This window comes from Sander lucioperca, chromosome 6, assembly GCF_008315115.2.
Source record: "Sander lucioperca isolate FBNREF2018 chromosome 6, SLUC_FBN_1.2, whole genome shotgun sequence".
NCBI classification, from domain to species: domain Eukaryota; kingdom Metazoa; phylum Chordata; class Actinopteri; order Perciformes; family Percidae; genus Sander; species Sander lucioperca.
The window spans coordinates 4,307,781-4,323,115 of record NC_050178.1 but is presented as its reverse complement, the minus strand read 5'-3'; the positions used below and the strand labels follow the sequence as shown (position 1 = coordinate 4,323,115).

At 39.2% G+C, this 15,335-nt stretch overlaps 1 protein-coding gene across 1 annotated transcript; it reads right to left on the bottom strand.

Moving 5' to 3' along the window:
- Nucleotides 1–4,594: 4,594 nt before the first annotated feature.
- LOC116041734 (sodium- and chloride-dependent GABA transporter 2-like) lies at nt 4,595–15,085 on the bottom strand. Its single transcript, XM_031287780.2, has 15 exons — nt 14,982–15,085; nt 13,688–13,889; nt 13,249–13,383; nt 11,999–12,139; nt 11,811–11,895; nt 11,597–11,729; nt 11,357–11,491; nt 10,674–10,777; nt 10,435–10,559; nt 10,227–10,339; nt 9,481–9,618; nt 9,222–9,324; nt 6,384–6,484; nt 5,936–6,106; nt 4,595–5,274 (listed from the first exon to the last, which is right to left on the bottom strand). The coding sequence occupies exons 2-15, from the start codon at nt 13,881–13,883 to the stop codon at nt 5,110–5,112; spliced, it is 1,845 nt and encodes a 614-aa protein (XP_031143640.1). The 5' UTR covers nt 13,884–13,889; nt 14,982–15,085; the 3' UTR covers nt 4,595–5,109.
- Between the last annotated feature and the right edge of the window lie 250 nt (nt 15,086–15,335).

The window sequence follows — 15,335 nt, the reverse complement described above, 5'->3', positions numbered from 1 at the left end:
GCTCAAACACCCCTTATTTATTTAAAACAGTGGATTGCGATCCCTCTAATATTAGTGTATTAGTTTAAAAAAGAATCATGCCTCTCTGAATGGGTATGCACTGGCGTGTTCTAGGTGTCCCTATTAGTGTTATGTGGAATTATCATTTTTATATTATTTTAGTGCACTGTAAATGCCCAGAGACAACAGATGGTAATTAGCAATACAAACTATAAACGTTGGTGTCTCCCCTTTAGTTTACATAGCATGCCATAGAATGTTACCACTTTATGTACAACTGTTTATTAATCATACAGACTGAAACTCAACTTCTAAAATGTATTTTTTCAGAAAACAAAATACACCAAAAAAAGTATGAACTAAATGCTAAATCTAATGTAAATACATGTCATAATTCAAACAAGTCTCCCGAAGAGAAACGGGTATCTCCCTGTCCTATCAGACGCTGCTCTCCACCGCCTCTGCCTGCTGCGCTGTGGCTATGTGTGTGAGTGTGACTGCCGGCCAGCGAGTTGTTAAGCCCGCAGGCGCTTGTGGAGTTTAACTCCGAAAACGCAGTTAACCAGAGGGTTCCTGTTAATCTTATGATGGACATGGCACAAATTATCAATTCACCATTGATTTTCATAAGACTGCCTATATTCGAAATCTACACAGTTCATTTCTAGCCTAAAACGTTCTCAGAAGTGAATTTAGTGAGTAATTAGATGGCGAAAATTGTAAAAGTTGGTCTGTCTATGTACCGGAAACCCGAAATGAATGTTGGGATACGGGTGCTGCCAAGTTCATACAAGTTACCAACCAATGCATCCTTGGTAAAATGGGCGTGTCAAGAATATTTCCAGGAATCTTAACTGTTCTTGGTGAAATGCGAACTTGGGTTAGGGTTAGGGTTACTTGGGTGCTGTAGTTTTTTTTTCCATAAGAAAGCATTTTTTTCTTAAAACAAGGTTGATTTCATGCAGACTTCTAGCAGGAGCAGAAATTTCCGTTTCACAGCCACGTAGCTCGTGGTCAGTCTACCTCGGATGGTTAGATATTATGCCTGATAGTCTAAATCCTTATGGAGAAAATCAATGGGATTTTTACTTCCGGAACCACACTGTTGAGCTCTATTGGGACAGTACTTGGGCCACAGAAGATGACGTCAAAGAATTTCTAATAAGGGAAGAAGTTCCACTCTCTCGTTACTTCCGGCTTCTGAACTGGTTGCAGTTCCACCAGAGTTCCATATAGGGGGCGCTCACAGGCCAGTGTAGAATGAATGGGACTCTATGGAGCTATACCCCTCAAAATCCACTTTTCTCAGGATATAATTTTTTGTCTAGTAATTTGAATGTTGCATTCAAAAGGGGAGGCTAAGAAAATACACACTGCTGGGTGTTAGATTTTTTTAAAGTGGCTTTTTTGTTCTAAAAAGCCTTTTAAAATGTAAATGACGTCATACACATATACGGCCAGAGATACTGCTTTACGGCAAGCTTTGAGTCGCTTCCTTTTTTCTCTCGAGGCATCGACAACACAGCTGACAGGTTAGACTCTCCCTGTCAATACACGTGCTAGAAAGAGGTTTGCTAATGTTTTATAGACCTCGCCGAAATATTCACTCTGGCATTCTGGTTCTGCTTCGGATGCTGTCCAGCAGGATCTCCGATCGTAATCAGTCCTTCACTGACCATTCAGCATTCATTAGCAGAATGCTAGCGTGTTATGGGCAACAACGACTCATCTGTAAGAAATCGAAAGGGCATAAGTACTCGATCATTCAACTTTCGACCTATAATCCATGTAGAACTTGCAAAAACTACAATCAAATCTGATTTTTTCTTAACGACAATCAGGCGAAAGAGACAAATTTAGCCGTCTAGCTCCATAGAGTCCCATTCATTTTGCACTGGACCGCGATCACCCCCAGTGGAACTCTGGTGGAACTGCAACCAAATTCGGTACAATGGGGCTGAATCATAGACAGTATATAAGAGTGGACCAACAGATCCCGTTGCTCTGGGCGGAGACCAGTGAAGGCCAATAGAAGCACTTTGCTGGTGATGGCTGAGCGTTACTGCGCAGCCTCCAACTGAGAGAGACGACGTAAATGTGCCGTGAGCAACGTGTCTGAAAGTTGTAAGTCTTCTGGTAGCTGTGCCAAGAGAAATCTCAATCATTCCCAATCTTGCAGAGACGGAGAGCATAGGTATATGTAAGGAGATAACATAGGCACAGGCTAATTTTTGCTAACCAAAATGCTAGTTAACATTAGTAATTACACTTAAACAGCTAATGTGAGATAGAGCTTAGATCGGCCCAAAAAATCAAGCCGAGCCCGAGCACGTTGCGTCCGAGACCGGCCCGGCCCTACACATTAACTGTAATTATGAGCCCGAGCCCGATTTAAACCTGACACTTTTTTAATACGTGGGCCGTTATAACTGACGTTCTCAACTACAATTCAGAGTTGTTTGAACTGCAGAAATCTGTTTAGAATAATACAACAAGGACGAAGCATGTAAACTGCGCTGTTTGTTTAGAATGGAACGGATCGCAAGTGGATCCGAATGAAGAAACGTAAAAAAAAAGAAACAATGATGAACAACATATTGTTGTCACTGCCCACGACTTGTTTAAACTGCTTCCATACCTCCGACTTTTCTCCACACTTGCTCAAAGGTAATTCTCCTGTTTTTCTTTTTTTCTTTACATCTTCAAGCTCCATGTTGCACTTAAGATACACAATACAGCACAGCAGGCCCGGTGTGATGCGTGCGAGAGGAGGAGACTCCGCGCATGAAGTGCTGCATTTTGTAACTGCAGCCTAAATTTTGTACACATTTGTTACTTTTATATAGCTTATATATACATATTTATAATATTTCTGATTATGGCATAGCTTTCTCCCCACCCAATTAGGCTAAATAGGTAATGGATAAAAAAAAAAAAAAAATTGTTTGATCAAGGGTCCGGCCCGGGGATAGTGGCGGAAAATAACGGCCCGAGCCCGACCCGCGGTCGTGTCGGGCTCGGGTCAGGCTCGGGCTCGGGCCGAGAATCTAAACTCTAATGTGAGACGAAACTGCCTGCGAGCTTCTCCTGTACTGTACGGTAATTCCTCTACTATGCGACAGTAAGTCACGTGGTTATGACACAATCGTTAGCCTATTTTTATAAAAACGTCTGCTATGGAGCCATAACGTGAGGTACAAGGTAATGGAGCCTTTTATACATTGTCATGTTTCTTTAGAAATAAACAATGGACAAATAAAGTCTTTAAACGTTTCAGATGTAAAGTTATTCACTGTCAAACTGACGTCAAAATGAATGGCAGTCAATGGAATGCTAATGGGAGGTGATGGCTTTGTAGCATTAAAATGGCGCCATAGGAGGTTCGCGGTCCGAGGAGAGGCTTACCCCCTTGGGCTGAATAGGGAGTGGAAAGGCTTTCCGTAGACCGGCTTTGATGACATTTCACAGGGAAAGAAGAACACAGGTCCATAGAAGAACACAGATTGAGAAATTTGCTGCTGAAGCGCCCTCTGGTGGTCCATGTTATACTGCTCAGCTTGGTTCAATATCAGCAAAAAAATGCTGGTGTTGTATGATGTTGTTGTATGTTGGGGTAACAGCATTACTGACAAAAAAAGGAATATCATGTAACATTTATTTTTACTGGTTCTATTATTCGTTTTTCTCCTTTACTTTAGAAAAAGGAGAAGAGTTCAAACCACACTGTTAAATGACCCATTAATGATTCTCCACAGGATTGGATGGGATATTTGCATGTTTTCTGTAGGTTTTTTTTTTTTACATATAGCTTTGATATGTATTTTTTGGGATTAGATTTGTTTTGGTGATCAGGATTGGCACTCTATTAATTGACTAATTGTATCTCTATTGCTTTTTTTTAACATAGTGGCTGTGTAATACTAACGTCCTCTTGGAATTTGTGTTAGTTTGTCTGTGAATGTTATGTTGTACTGATAATATGTTGTCTGGGTGAGCAAACCAGTCTCCTATCTGGGGATTTATAAAGAATCTATGTATAAATATTGGCATTAAATAATTCTTAATTACACCTTAGCTGCTGGTATGAATTTGCATCTACAGCTTCATGTATGCAAGGTCCTCCTGTATCTGTGTGTAATGAGAAAGTTCAGCCAACAGATTACCTACTGTCAACATCCACAAGACTACTTCAATTGCACATCACACATTCAGTACTTCACAGCCCCTTACTTTAAAGTCCACACAAGGTGGGCTGGTTAGACTTGTTTTCAGTATAATTTTGCATTTGGGCTAAACTCATAAAACAAATTTGACAATATTCTCAGTATTCACAGGTAGGAATAAAATGTTAAAGTGACACATTGCCCATATGGTAGGTTGGAGACCTTATTACAGCAGGAAATTCATTAGTTTTGAAGGAGGTCGTTTTTTTAACAGAGACCTGCAGCGCCTCCCAGAGGCCAAACCTTGGAACAGGTGATGACCTGTATTACAGGTGTTAGATATGGCTGTGATGCTTGTATTACTTACAAGTTACAGTAATAATGTTACAGAGTAAGAAAGAAAGTAATGTGAAAACATATATTTCATAAAGTAGTTGTGATATACTGTAATTTATTTAGAAAGTACAATATACTTTACAAAAATCACTTGGTATATTTGGGAAGGTAAAATAATAGGTTTTAGGCAAATTACACTTTTGAAATGGAGTGCCTGGGGTGGAAAAGAACAAGAAGTCTGGGGAAAGATGTGTATTCTAAGAAACATACTGTTGCTATGAAGTACTCATGGTTTATTTATTCCTTTTTTAAAGAAGCTTAGTTATTAAGCACCTTCTGTACAGGTAAAAACAGTTGAAAAGAAAAGCAGGTGTTTGTGTGATGTTGGGACTAATAAGCATTCTTCCAAAATTATTCTAGTGTGATTTTTAAAATAATCTGTAACATAAATCAGATACACAGTATATTGTCTACACTGTACAGTATATTTACATTCACAGCCTGAAAAATCTGATCACAATTGCTACTTTTGGCAGTTTTGGCTGACAAGTAAAACTGCTTGGGATCTGCACTCCTCAGGCTTATTGTTCCAGTACTTTTTTCTTGCAGTTTAGATAATGGTTGATCGCGGAGCTCTTTTGCCTTTGTCATTGGGACCTTCTGTCGTGCACAGTGTGTATAAGCCTGTGAAAGTCTGAAATGCTTCTGTATTTAATGTCTTCTTTAGCATTGCAGTAGGTAAGTCACTTGCTGGAGTGCACAGAACTTTCAGTCTCTGTGTGGAGAAAGAGAGAACAGTTTGCCGTTCATTAACGTCTACAGTATGTTAACTGTGGTAAAATAACAAATCTGCTGAAACATCATGAAATCATGATTGGCCCTTATAAACACCAACTTTAAGTAATGGGCAAGTCATAGGCTCAACATCAATACAACTCAATCAATCAACTACAATTCAATCAACTACAATACAGTTTGTTTTTTCAAATAAATGCAGAGCCCACAGCATGCATAAACACTGCATAAAAAGAGTCCAATCCAGACAAGAAAATGTCAGCAAACACCACAAAGGTTTGGGCTTTTTCAGACTTTTTTCCAACCACAAACGTTTTAAATAATATACATCTGCATACTTGGGGATATGCACCAACTAGCAACCATAGTTTGGTAGAATTTGAACTGAAAACTTTCAGAAAATACATATTCCCACATACAGTTAAAAGAAGTGACATTCATCTCCACATTTTCCCAGATTCCCTTCTTTTAATGCAGTGAAAGTAAATTGACAATATCAATACACATACTCAATTATCCTGTTACAGACCCAACATTGTGGTATTCAGAAACTAATTTATACCTTCATGGTTTTTAGTTTCTATCCTCACTCTATTGTCTGATCTACTTTTGTTTGTAACAGTAACAACATGTGACTGTACCTGTCTCAGTGTTCCTGGAGTGACACTTACAGCATACAGCATCCACAAAGGAACCATAAGTGTTGAAGAGAGAGTGAAAAATCCTCCAATGGCATAGCCCCACCAGGGGTATTCATAAGTGTTGTTGAATTTGAGTGGAGTATATTTGACCAAAGAGAAGAGAAATGTGCACTAAAAGAAAACACAAGCAGAGAGAAGACAAGCCATAAAAAAACCTCAAAATGATCTGATTATTCATTTGTAATACACACAGAAAAGAAAATTCACAATTGGCTATTGTGTATTTTAATTAGTTGAGTTGCAATACAGTACCCCATCAATGGTACTGTTCTGTTACCATTGATGGTACTGACTACCTTTAGGACAGAAGCCTTTGGCAGCTGTCAAATGCACTTGCTTGTTAAGCATGAACAAAGTTACAAGGCATGCCTACATCTCCAATACTTACAGTACAGATAGCTGGTGTGAAGTACTGCCAACAATATTTCATAAAAGGCCACGGTCGATATCCAATCATGTCCTTTATATTATCATACTGACGATCTGCACCTGAAGACAGTAAGTAGTGTTACATTAGCGTTATGGTCATTAAGTGAAATATTCAAACCTAAGAGTATTCCCATCAAATTAAAAGTGTTCCCATTGTTGGATCATTTTGTATACAGCTCCTCAAAATTCAGCCTCACATAGTTGCTATGATAGGAAATTTTGGGATCTCAACTTTGATTAAAAATAAAACCCATTAAAATAAAGCAATGTCTACTTGTGAGCCATCACAGGTTACATATGTCAAGGAAGAGGTTAACCAAACCAGTGATGTTTGCCTGTTCTATGTTCATCTTTTTTTCTTCTTTCCTATCCTGTTAACTGTCTTGTGACCCCTCAGGTGTGAACCACTGGTTTAACCCTCCGAGGACGAAAGACGCAATGGCGCGTCCAAACAATGTTTGACAAAACTCGAAAAGTGTTATTACAAAATTTCACTTCAGACATTTATTTACTATTTTAATCATGTATAACCTAAGGCTTTTGGTAAACTCATTTTAAGCACCGAAACAATTCGTACAACATAAGTTAAGTATGAAGGTAAATATGGTGCAAAATGGGAGAGCTTGTAGAATACGATGTGAGAACTTGCAGAACAAAAAATCTGAACTTGTATGTTAAAATTTGCACTTGTAAAAATTAAATTTGCACTTGTAAAAAATATTCACACACATGTGATCTGAATTTGAAGTCATACAAAGAAAAAAAACATGAGAGCTTGTAAAAAAAATCTGAACCTGTAAGTTGAAATTTGCACTTGTAGAAAATGTTCACACACCTGTATTCTGAATGTGAAGTCACAGAAAACATATTCACAAACGTGTAGATTGATATTTACATGAACACAATGACAGCTGCAAACGTATAATGCAACATTTACTCGTATACTTTTTTTTTTACTCTGGCTCATTTTCCATCACAACCACAACTCAGTGATTACAACCTCTCGAATCTGTCACTGTTCACATATGTGCTCTCTCGCATCACAAAGTGGCGAATCTGCGCGCCTCGACTTTTGCAACACTTCTTGCGATACATTTTGTGCAAAACTAATTTGTACCTGTGGACTTAAGCTATGGAGCTCTGAGCTAACAGAACGGGAAAAGCAGGGTTTCTATCGCCAGATGAGGGACTATTCCACCAAGCTTCCATGCTACATAAACTCATAACATAACATAACTCTGTAGTAACATTTCCTTGCTACCTAGATGCAATTTTCGGCAGCAATGAATTCTGCAGAAATTATTGTTTCTGTCCAAGCGGGTGCAATTCTTAGCAGGGATGCACAACCTCAGCAAAGCAAGCTCTGGTCATGGCCGGGGGATGGGCCTCTGCTACCGGATGTGGGGCTCTCTGTGTCCCGCTGTAGCTCCGACTGCAGGTCGAGGTCGGCAGTGAAGCTTTCTGGCAAAAGCAATGTTGTTACGTGGTCGAGCCCCACTAATGACGGTCCGTCTGCGGCTACAGGCCGTGGAGCTCACCGCCAGTGTTTCAGTTTGACTGTTAAAAAGTGTTTAGACAATTAAAAGGTATTTATGTAGAAGCGGGCTGGCTGGTTAGTTGGCTAACGCTAGCATGCTATTCCACCAAGCTTCCATGATACATAAATAAGCCGGACAGAGTTGTCCCTCATCTGGCGATAGAAACCCTGCTTTTCCCGTTCTGTTAGCTCAGAGCTCCACAGCCTAAGTCCACAGGTACAAATTAGTTTTGCACCAAATGTATCGCAAGAAAAGTGTTGCAAAAGTCGAGGCGCGCAGATTCGCCACTTTGTGATGCGAGAGAGCACATATGTGAAGTTGCAGTGACAGATTCGAGAGGTTGTAATCACTGAGTTGTGGTTGTGATGGAAAATGAGCCAGAGGAAAAAAAAAAGTATACGAGTAAATGTTGCATTATACGTTTGCAGCTGTCATTGTGTTCATGTAAATATCAATCTACACATTTGTGAATATGTTTTCTGTGACTTCACATTCAGAATACAGGTGTGTGAACATTTTCTACAAGTGCAAATTTCAACTTACAGGTTCAGATTTTTTTTACAAGCTCTCATGTTTTTTTTCTTTGTATGACTTCAAATTCAGATCACATGTGTGTGAATATTTTTTACAAGTGCAAATTTAATTTTTACAAGTGCAAATTTTAACATACAAGTTCAGATTTTTTGTTCTGCAAGTTCTCACATCGTATTCTACAAGCTCTCCCATTTTGCGCCATATTTAAGGTTTGTTTTCAAAAGAGATTTGAGGACTTTCAAAAAGCCAACATCAACGTTTCAGCTTTAGCACCAAATTATCTCTTTACACATCGGTCTGTCAATACGGAAAGCTGAGTTTGTTCTGAACATTTTGAAATGAAACCATAGACTGTATATTAATGGACAGCGCATGTGTGACGTCACCCATTGGTTTGTGGAGATCTGCTATCCGTCGTCGAGTTTGCCATTACGGGCGCAACCATCCTGGTTGCGGATGTGACGATTTTAGACGAGAGGGAGGAGTGAGGGAGGAGCTGCTTACACTCTACGTTACGTTACACACTTTCACTGGCAATCACATCATAGCCACGCCCTAAAACACGCTCTGCTTTATCGCCGATTTTAAAATCAATGAGACCATAATTCAAAAAATGAACATCATTCAATGTTGCAGAAGACTTAAAACTAGTGATTGAGACCATACACTCAAAGGGATCCAGCAGTGGCTTCTTCAAATTGTATCAGGTTGCAAGTAGTCCTTACCATAGACCCATCCAATACAGACAGACTCAAGAACAGCAAAGAGTAGGAGTGTCATCCCACTGCAGGCGTAGTAGTCAAACAGCTGGAAGATATAAAGGCCTCCCTGCAAAGGAGAAGAAACTGACTCCTTCAGTGAAAATGCATCATCCACACTCTTGTGGAAGGTAGTATTTACCATATTCAGCAGAAAATATATTCAGATTAAAATATACTGTAAATGGAGGCTTAGTTGATTAAAGAAATCAATATCATTACTCACCTCCATGACCATCATAAGGCCAGCAAAGAAACTTCCAACAGAAATGGCAAGAAGAAGGAGTTTACGGCGACAATTGCTTTGAAAGAAGTCTGGATACATGTCCGAGATGGTTGTGACCAATGCCTCTTGTAATACAAACTATGGTGATAAAAGAAATTATTTTGTATTAAAGTGCTTATATTATGCTCATTTTCAGGTTCATAATTGTATTTAGAGGTTGTACTAGAATAGGTTTACATGGTTTAATTTTCAAAAAACACCATATTTGTGTTGTACTACACATTGTTGCAGCTCCTCTTTTCAGGAGTGTGTGTTGAGCTCTCTGTTTTAGCTAAAGAGTGAGGCATCTCACTTCTGTTCCATCTTTGTTCCGAGTTGCACATTCTCAGTACCTAGGTAAGGACAACTAGCTAATCAGAAGCAGAGTATGAGGGCGTGCCACGCTAGCAGCTAGGCGAGCGTTATAACGTGTGTTACAAAGGGACGCGCGTTTGTCACAGAAGTAAAGGCTGGACTACAATAGAGCTGTTTGGAGCAATTTGTGAACAGTTTTCTGTTGGAGATGGTAAGTCCTTTTGGGTGGACTTTGGGCTTTTTCACTTTGTAAACCTATAACGTGCACAAAAAAAGATATACAGTATAACACAATAAAGAAAAGGGAAAAAGCCAAAAAGCATAATATGAGCACTTTAATGCAATTGTGTCTGAATCTAGTTATTACTTTCCAAACAGACTTGTAGTCCTACCTCACTATCTAATCCTAAGAAGAGGATCATAATGAAGAAGAAAATAGCCCAGAGCTGGGGAAGTGGCATTAGTGCCACAGCACGAGGATAAGCAATGAATGCCAAACCTGGACCTGAAAATGTACATGAAAGGAATTGTCATTTTTTTCTTAAAACATTTAAACAGTATCACTCTGGGTTACTGTCATACATTACAAACCTTCCATACCTGATTCAGCCACCATTGATATATCCACACCTTGCTCCTTTGCCATAAAACCAAGCACAGAAAAGATGGCGAAGCCAGCTACAAAGCTGGTTAAACTGTTTAACAGGCACAGGTAAACACAGTCTCTGTATGGGGATATATAGAAACATTTGTAAACTTGGGCTCTAATCCAAACTACAGTACGAACTATTTTACATTATGAATTGAGTACAGTTAGTGCGGATGAAAGAAATACAAACCTGTAGCAGTTGTTGCTGTACTTGTTGTAACTTCCTAATGATGTCAGAACACCTGTGCAAACTCCATAGGAGTAGAAAATTTGGCTGCCAGCATCCATCCATACCTGAGGGATTTGAATAAGTTTATGTTCAGTTTGTAGAGATGTATGTGTTTGCCAAGTCGCAAAATGGTCATATTGAGAGTATTTGCATAATGTTTATTTGTAGTTTAGGTAGTAGTGTTTGTCTGTGTGTTACCCCTTTGTTTCAAAAATGGTCTTATCCACCTTTAGACTATGTTCCCCTCTGTATTTATATTTTATGTTAAATAGGCATAGCCTGATTTAAGTTCTGTTCAGTTGACATCTTTTATGGGACCAGAACTGTGTTTTGCATATTTTGAAAATTCATTTTTGGGTTAAAAACAACAACATATTTTTGAAAATCCACCTGGGACTCCTCATCCCTGCCAACATGCTAACATTCCAAACTAAGACACTGAACATGGAACACATACTTGCTAAACGTGAGCATGTAAGCATTGACACTATGAGCATGTTAGCATGCTGTTATTAGCGTTCAGCTCGAAGCACGCTGTGCTAATGTACAGCCTCACAGAGCTGTTAGCCTATAGCTGCAGACCCTTGTCTATGGTTATATTCAGGCACTTAAAGCACTTGGTTAGGGTTAGGGAAAAGTCATACCTCCGGATCAGTGAGGCGGGATGGGTCTGGGTAGAGGTAGAACATGATTCCGTCTTTGGCCCCTGGTAATGTAAGACCACGAACAAGGAGCACCACCAGCATAACATACGGAAATGTGGCAGTGAAGTAGACCACCTAAGACAGAACCAACAGCTTTTGTGTTACTTTTTGAGATCAACTATTTTAAGAACAGGCTTTACAGGAAATACAAATTAACATTAAGATTGCACTGTAGGCTACCTTTCCTGTGGACTTTACTCCATTCCAGACACAGAAGTAACACAACATCCAGGCAAGAAGAAGACAAAGGGCCAGGTCCCAACGCACATTGCCAATTTTCTCAATGCCACCTGACAAGCCCAAGATTCTCCTCCTGTAAACATGTTTAATGAGGAACATATAGAACCAAAAAACACTGCGGCTCTCATATGATGCTTTTATTAATGTTACTTACTCCCAAAATTCTACAACCGAAGACGTGCCATTTCCATACATGTGCAGAGAGGATGTTTGATTGTGACCATGCTCAAAGCAGCCATCTTACATGAAAGAATAAAAAAGGTTGTGAAAACTGATTAACAAAGTGAACACATCACACAGTTGTAGCCTATGTGTCATAGTTGAAAAATAAAGTCTTGGAACCTGTGTTCCAGCTGTTGTTACAACTGGCCCATGGAAGCTCAGACCTGAAGGATGAAAACAGGTAGAGAAACGTCCAAGCCAGTATAACGATGTAATACACCCCAGTGTACAAAACAACCACTTGGCTTCCATAACCTAAGCCTGTAGAGAGATAGAGATGTCATATTGTAATACCATGAAAATCAATATTGTTGTTGTTGGCAAAGATTCCATAATAATCTTTTAGCATATTTTAATTCAAGTGGTCTGAGAGAAATGGTTGGGGTTATGGTTAGATTTCTGCAAATCTAGCCCGTAACGGGAGACTTTGGCCAATCACAGGTCATTTCAGCGTTCTGTGCAGATGCAATGCACCAAGCCAAAGGCTCAGGGCTGCAGCTAATTTAAGGCTAATCTATTAGATAGGAGACTTTATTGGGATCAATCTATATGCTGTACGATGAGTGAAATTGTGATAAAATGTAGTCCAGTTTATTGTCCAGGGAGCAGACATTTCTTGCGAAAACAGTCTGCTGTTGTTAGCCTTTAGCCTAGCACGAACTTTTGGCTCCTTTGCCTTGATTATTTTTCTCACACAGCCTCCGGCGTCTCTTTGTTTGGATGGCAGCAGCCTTCTACGAGGTCCAGCGGCTGAAAACGCAGGTAACGTAAATGTGGCAGACCAGCCAGTAGTTTGGCCTTTTGCTAAGCATAGCTCACGGCTGCAGCTAATTCAAGTTTATATAGCTAGCTAGAGCCTTGAATCACAGTATGTCATCTCACAGGGCTTTGCAAGGAAAACGGCACGGTAATTATCATAGAATCTTCGCTATATAATGGCATCTGGATAAAATGAATGACTAGTACTCATAAAGGTAACTGCATGAAGTTGGTGTGTGCATATACCCGTGCTAGTGTGATGCAATGTTGCCAACTCTTTTCCAATAAAAGTAGCTAGCACTAGCTCCAAAAGTTGCTAAAAGTCGCCAGATGCGTCAATATGCTCATTTGCATAAAGCTTAGTGGCTCTGTTGGTTGCCTGCTGCTCACAGCGCAAGGGGAAAGGGAGAGAGAGACCCTTGTGCTGTTGGCACAAGACTCTGAGCAACATGCATGGGAATGAATTACAATAGCCTATAATATATCTGATCCCCTGATGGTCTGTTCATTAGTGCTTTTATTAGTGTATTACTGCGCTTATGCAACAACATTTATTAGCAGTTACACAGAATTTTCTTATTTATAAAAAAACTGGCACTATGAAGACTCACCTTCAAAAAGAGGGCAGATTTTCCTCCAACATGTTATTCCACCCTGACTGGTGTACTGGCCCAAAGATGTCTCCAAGAAGAAGAGTGGGATACCACAGGTAAACAAAAACAAAACATAAGGTATGAAGAAAACCCCTTTAAAATAAAAAAAGAAATATCTTGTTAAAATATTGATAAAATGGCATAAATTTGTGCACACTCAATAATGACTTGTAAAAAACTATATAGGCGACGAGAAGAAACAGGTGTATCATAGTACAGTCATAGTCACTTTATAACAATACTGACAGAGTTTTAGGATGTCTTTCATTGCAGCATTTGCAAAATGTTGTCCTACCAGCTAATTATTAACTAAACACACACTTAATACCTGCCAAGGCAGACTACCACACAATATTTTGTACATGATGTACACCTGGCCACAACAACAAAGATGTACCTCCTCCATTTTTGTAGCAAAGGAATGGAAACCTCCAGACGTTTCCCAGACCAACAATGTGTCCGGCCACTGCCAGGATGAACTCAATCTTACTGCCCCACTGGTCCCTCTCCTGACGTTTGGGTTGAGTATGTCCTGGTCTGGTCCCAAGAGCCATCACATTCAGTTTCACCTGTGAGTTTTGTCTTTGGTCCATTTCAACCTTTAGTAAGAATTGAATTAGTGTATGTCAGTGTGCCATGCAGTAGATGACATGAAGCTGTTGTAAGGCCATTTCAAGTACTGTACACAGAGATACTTTTCAGTACTCTCTGGTGGCAGTAGAGGAAAAGCCAGGATATCACGAAAGTTAGTAGGATTGGCTATTTTGATTATGGAGCCATATTAAAAAAATTGTGATCTGGACATGTCAAAACCACGTTTCTAACAAGTGTTTATTACCTCACCAGGTTTAGATTTTAGATTTTTCAACTCTTTTATTTATATTTAGTTGTTTTTTGTTTGTTTTTTTGTTTTTTCAGGGACAATGCACATTGATCAAATGTGCCATTGTTAGCCAAAAGTCTAATTTTCAACTGTTGTCCCTTGGCCGGATGTTAAATTAGTAATTAAAACAACAATAAAATGCATGTAAACTTGTAAAATTAGAAACGGAGAAAGCAAAACACGAATAGCTGAACAAGATAAAGAGCTTAGAGTAAGGCAAGCATTGTGCAAAGTAGGACATGTAAAATGCAGGCAATTAATACAAAACAATGTCAATCTGACAATCAGGACTCACAGTTGGAACATGATATTCTATTGACAATGCTATCAAACGTATGTCTGGGGAAATACCCCATATATAAGGCTAGAGTGCTTTAGATCACAACTTATTTCCGTATTTTCTATGTTAAACTACAATGTCGCTTTGACTCTAGATAGTAACCAACAAGAAAGCCATTAAGACCTTTCACATAATTGGTAAAAATATTTTGTAATAAAACATTCTTAACATAAAAAAACATAAAATCACATTACATTACAGAAGACAACAATGGATGCAATCTGAAAAACAGACAAAAAGCCAAGCAAATGAGAGCAGTCAAGGCAACCATGCAGTGACTGATGGCAGGTTTGGTTGCTTTTTAGCCAAGTTTTAAGATTATATACAAAAGAATGGTAAGAGTTGCTATGTGGTATATTTAACTGATTCAAAGATTCCCATTAATACCTTAAATAACAGCAAAACATAAGCTAAACTTTAAAATAATAAAATCAAATCTAATATAAAATGAGTCAAATAAATTTAAACCTGAAAGATGCACACTTTGCCTTGAGCAGTTGAAGTGTTTCCTCCTCTGACAGTACTGTTGTTTTCTGAAATACAACACCAGCCCGTCTTCCATTCTTGAATGAAATGGGTTTCAGTGAGGAGTGGCCACTGAGACTAACTTAACCAGTCTTTTCTTTAGAAACCAATGGAGCAGGGCACACACACACACACACACACACACACACACACACACACATGCACACAAGCACGCACGCGCGCGCACACACACACACACACAGGGGGGGTTGTCTTGGAAATACAGGCTTATATGCAGTACATTTGTTTCCCTCTTGTTGTTCTTTTTTACATTTGAAAAAGATGAGTCATATCAAA

Coding starts and splice junctions, on each gene's coding strand:
- LOC116041734 (XM_031287780.2), bottom strand. CDS start 13,883: ATGGACCAAAGACAAAACTCACAGGTGAAACTGAATGTGATGGCTCTT. Junction 10,340..10,434: donor ATCAATGGTGGCTGAATCAG/GTATGGAAGGTT, acceptor GTACATTTTCAG/GTCCAGGTTTGGCATTCATT. Junction 5,275..5,935: donor CTCCAGGAACACTGAGACAG/GTACAGTCACAT, acceptor TTCTCCACACAG/AGACTGAAAGTTCTGTGCAC.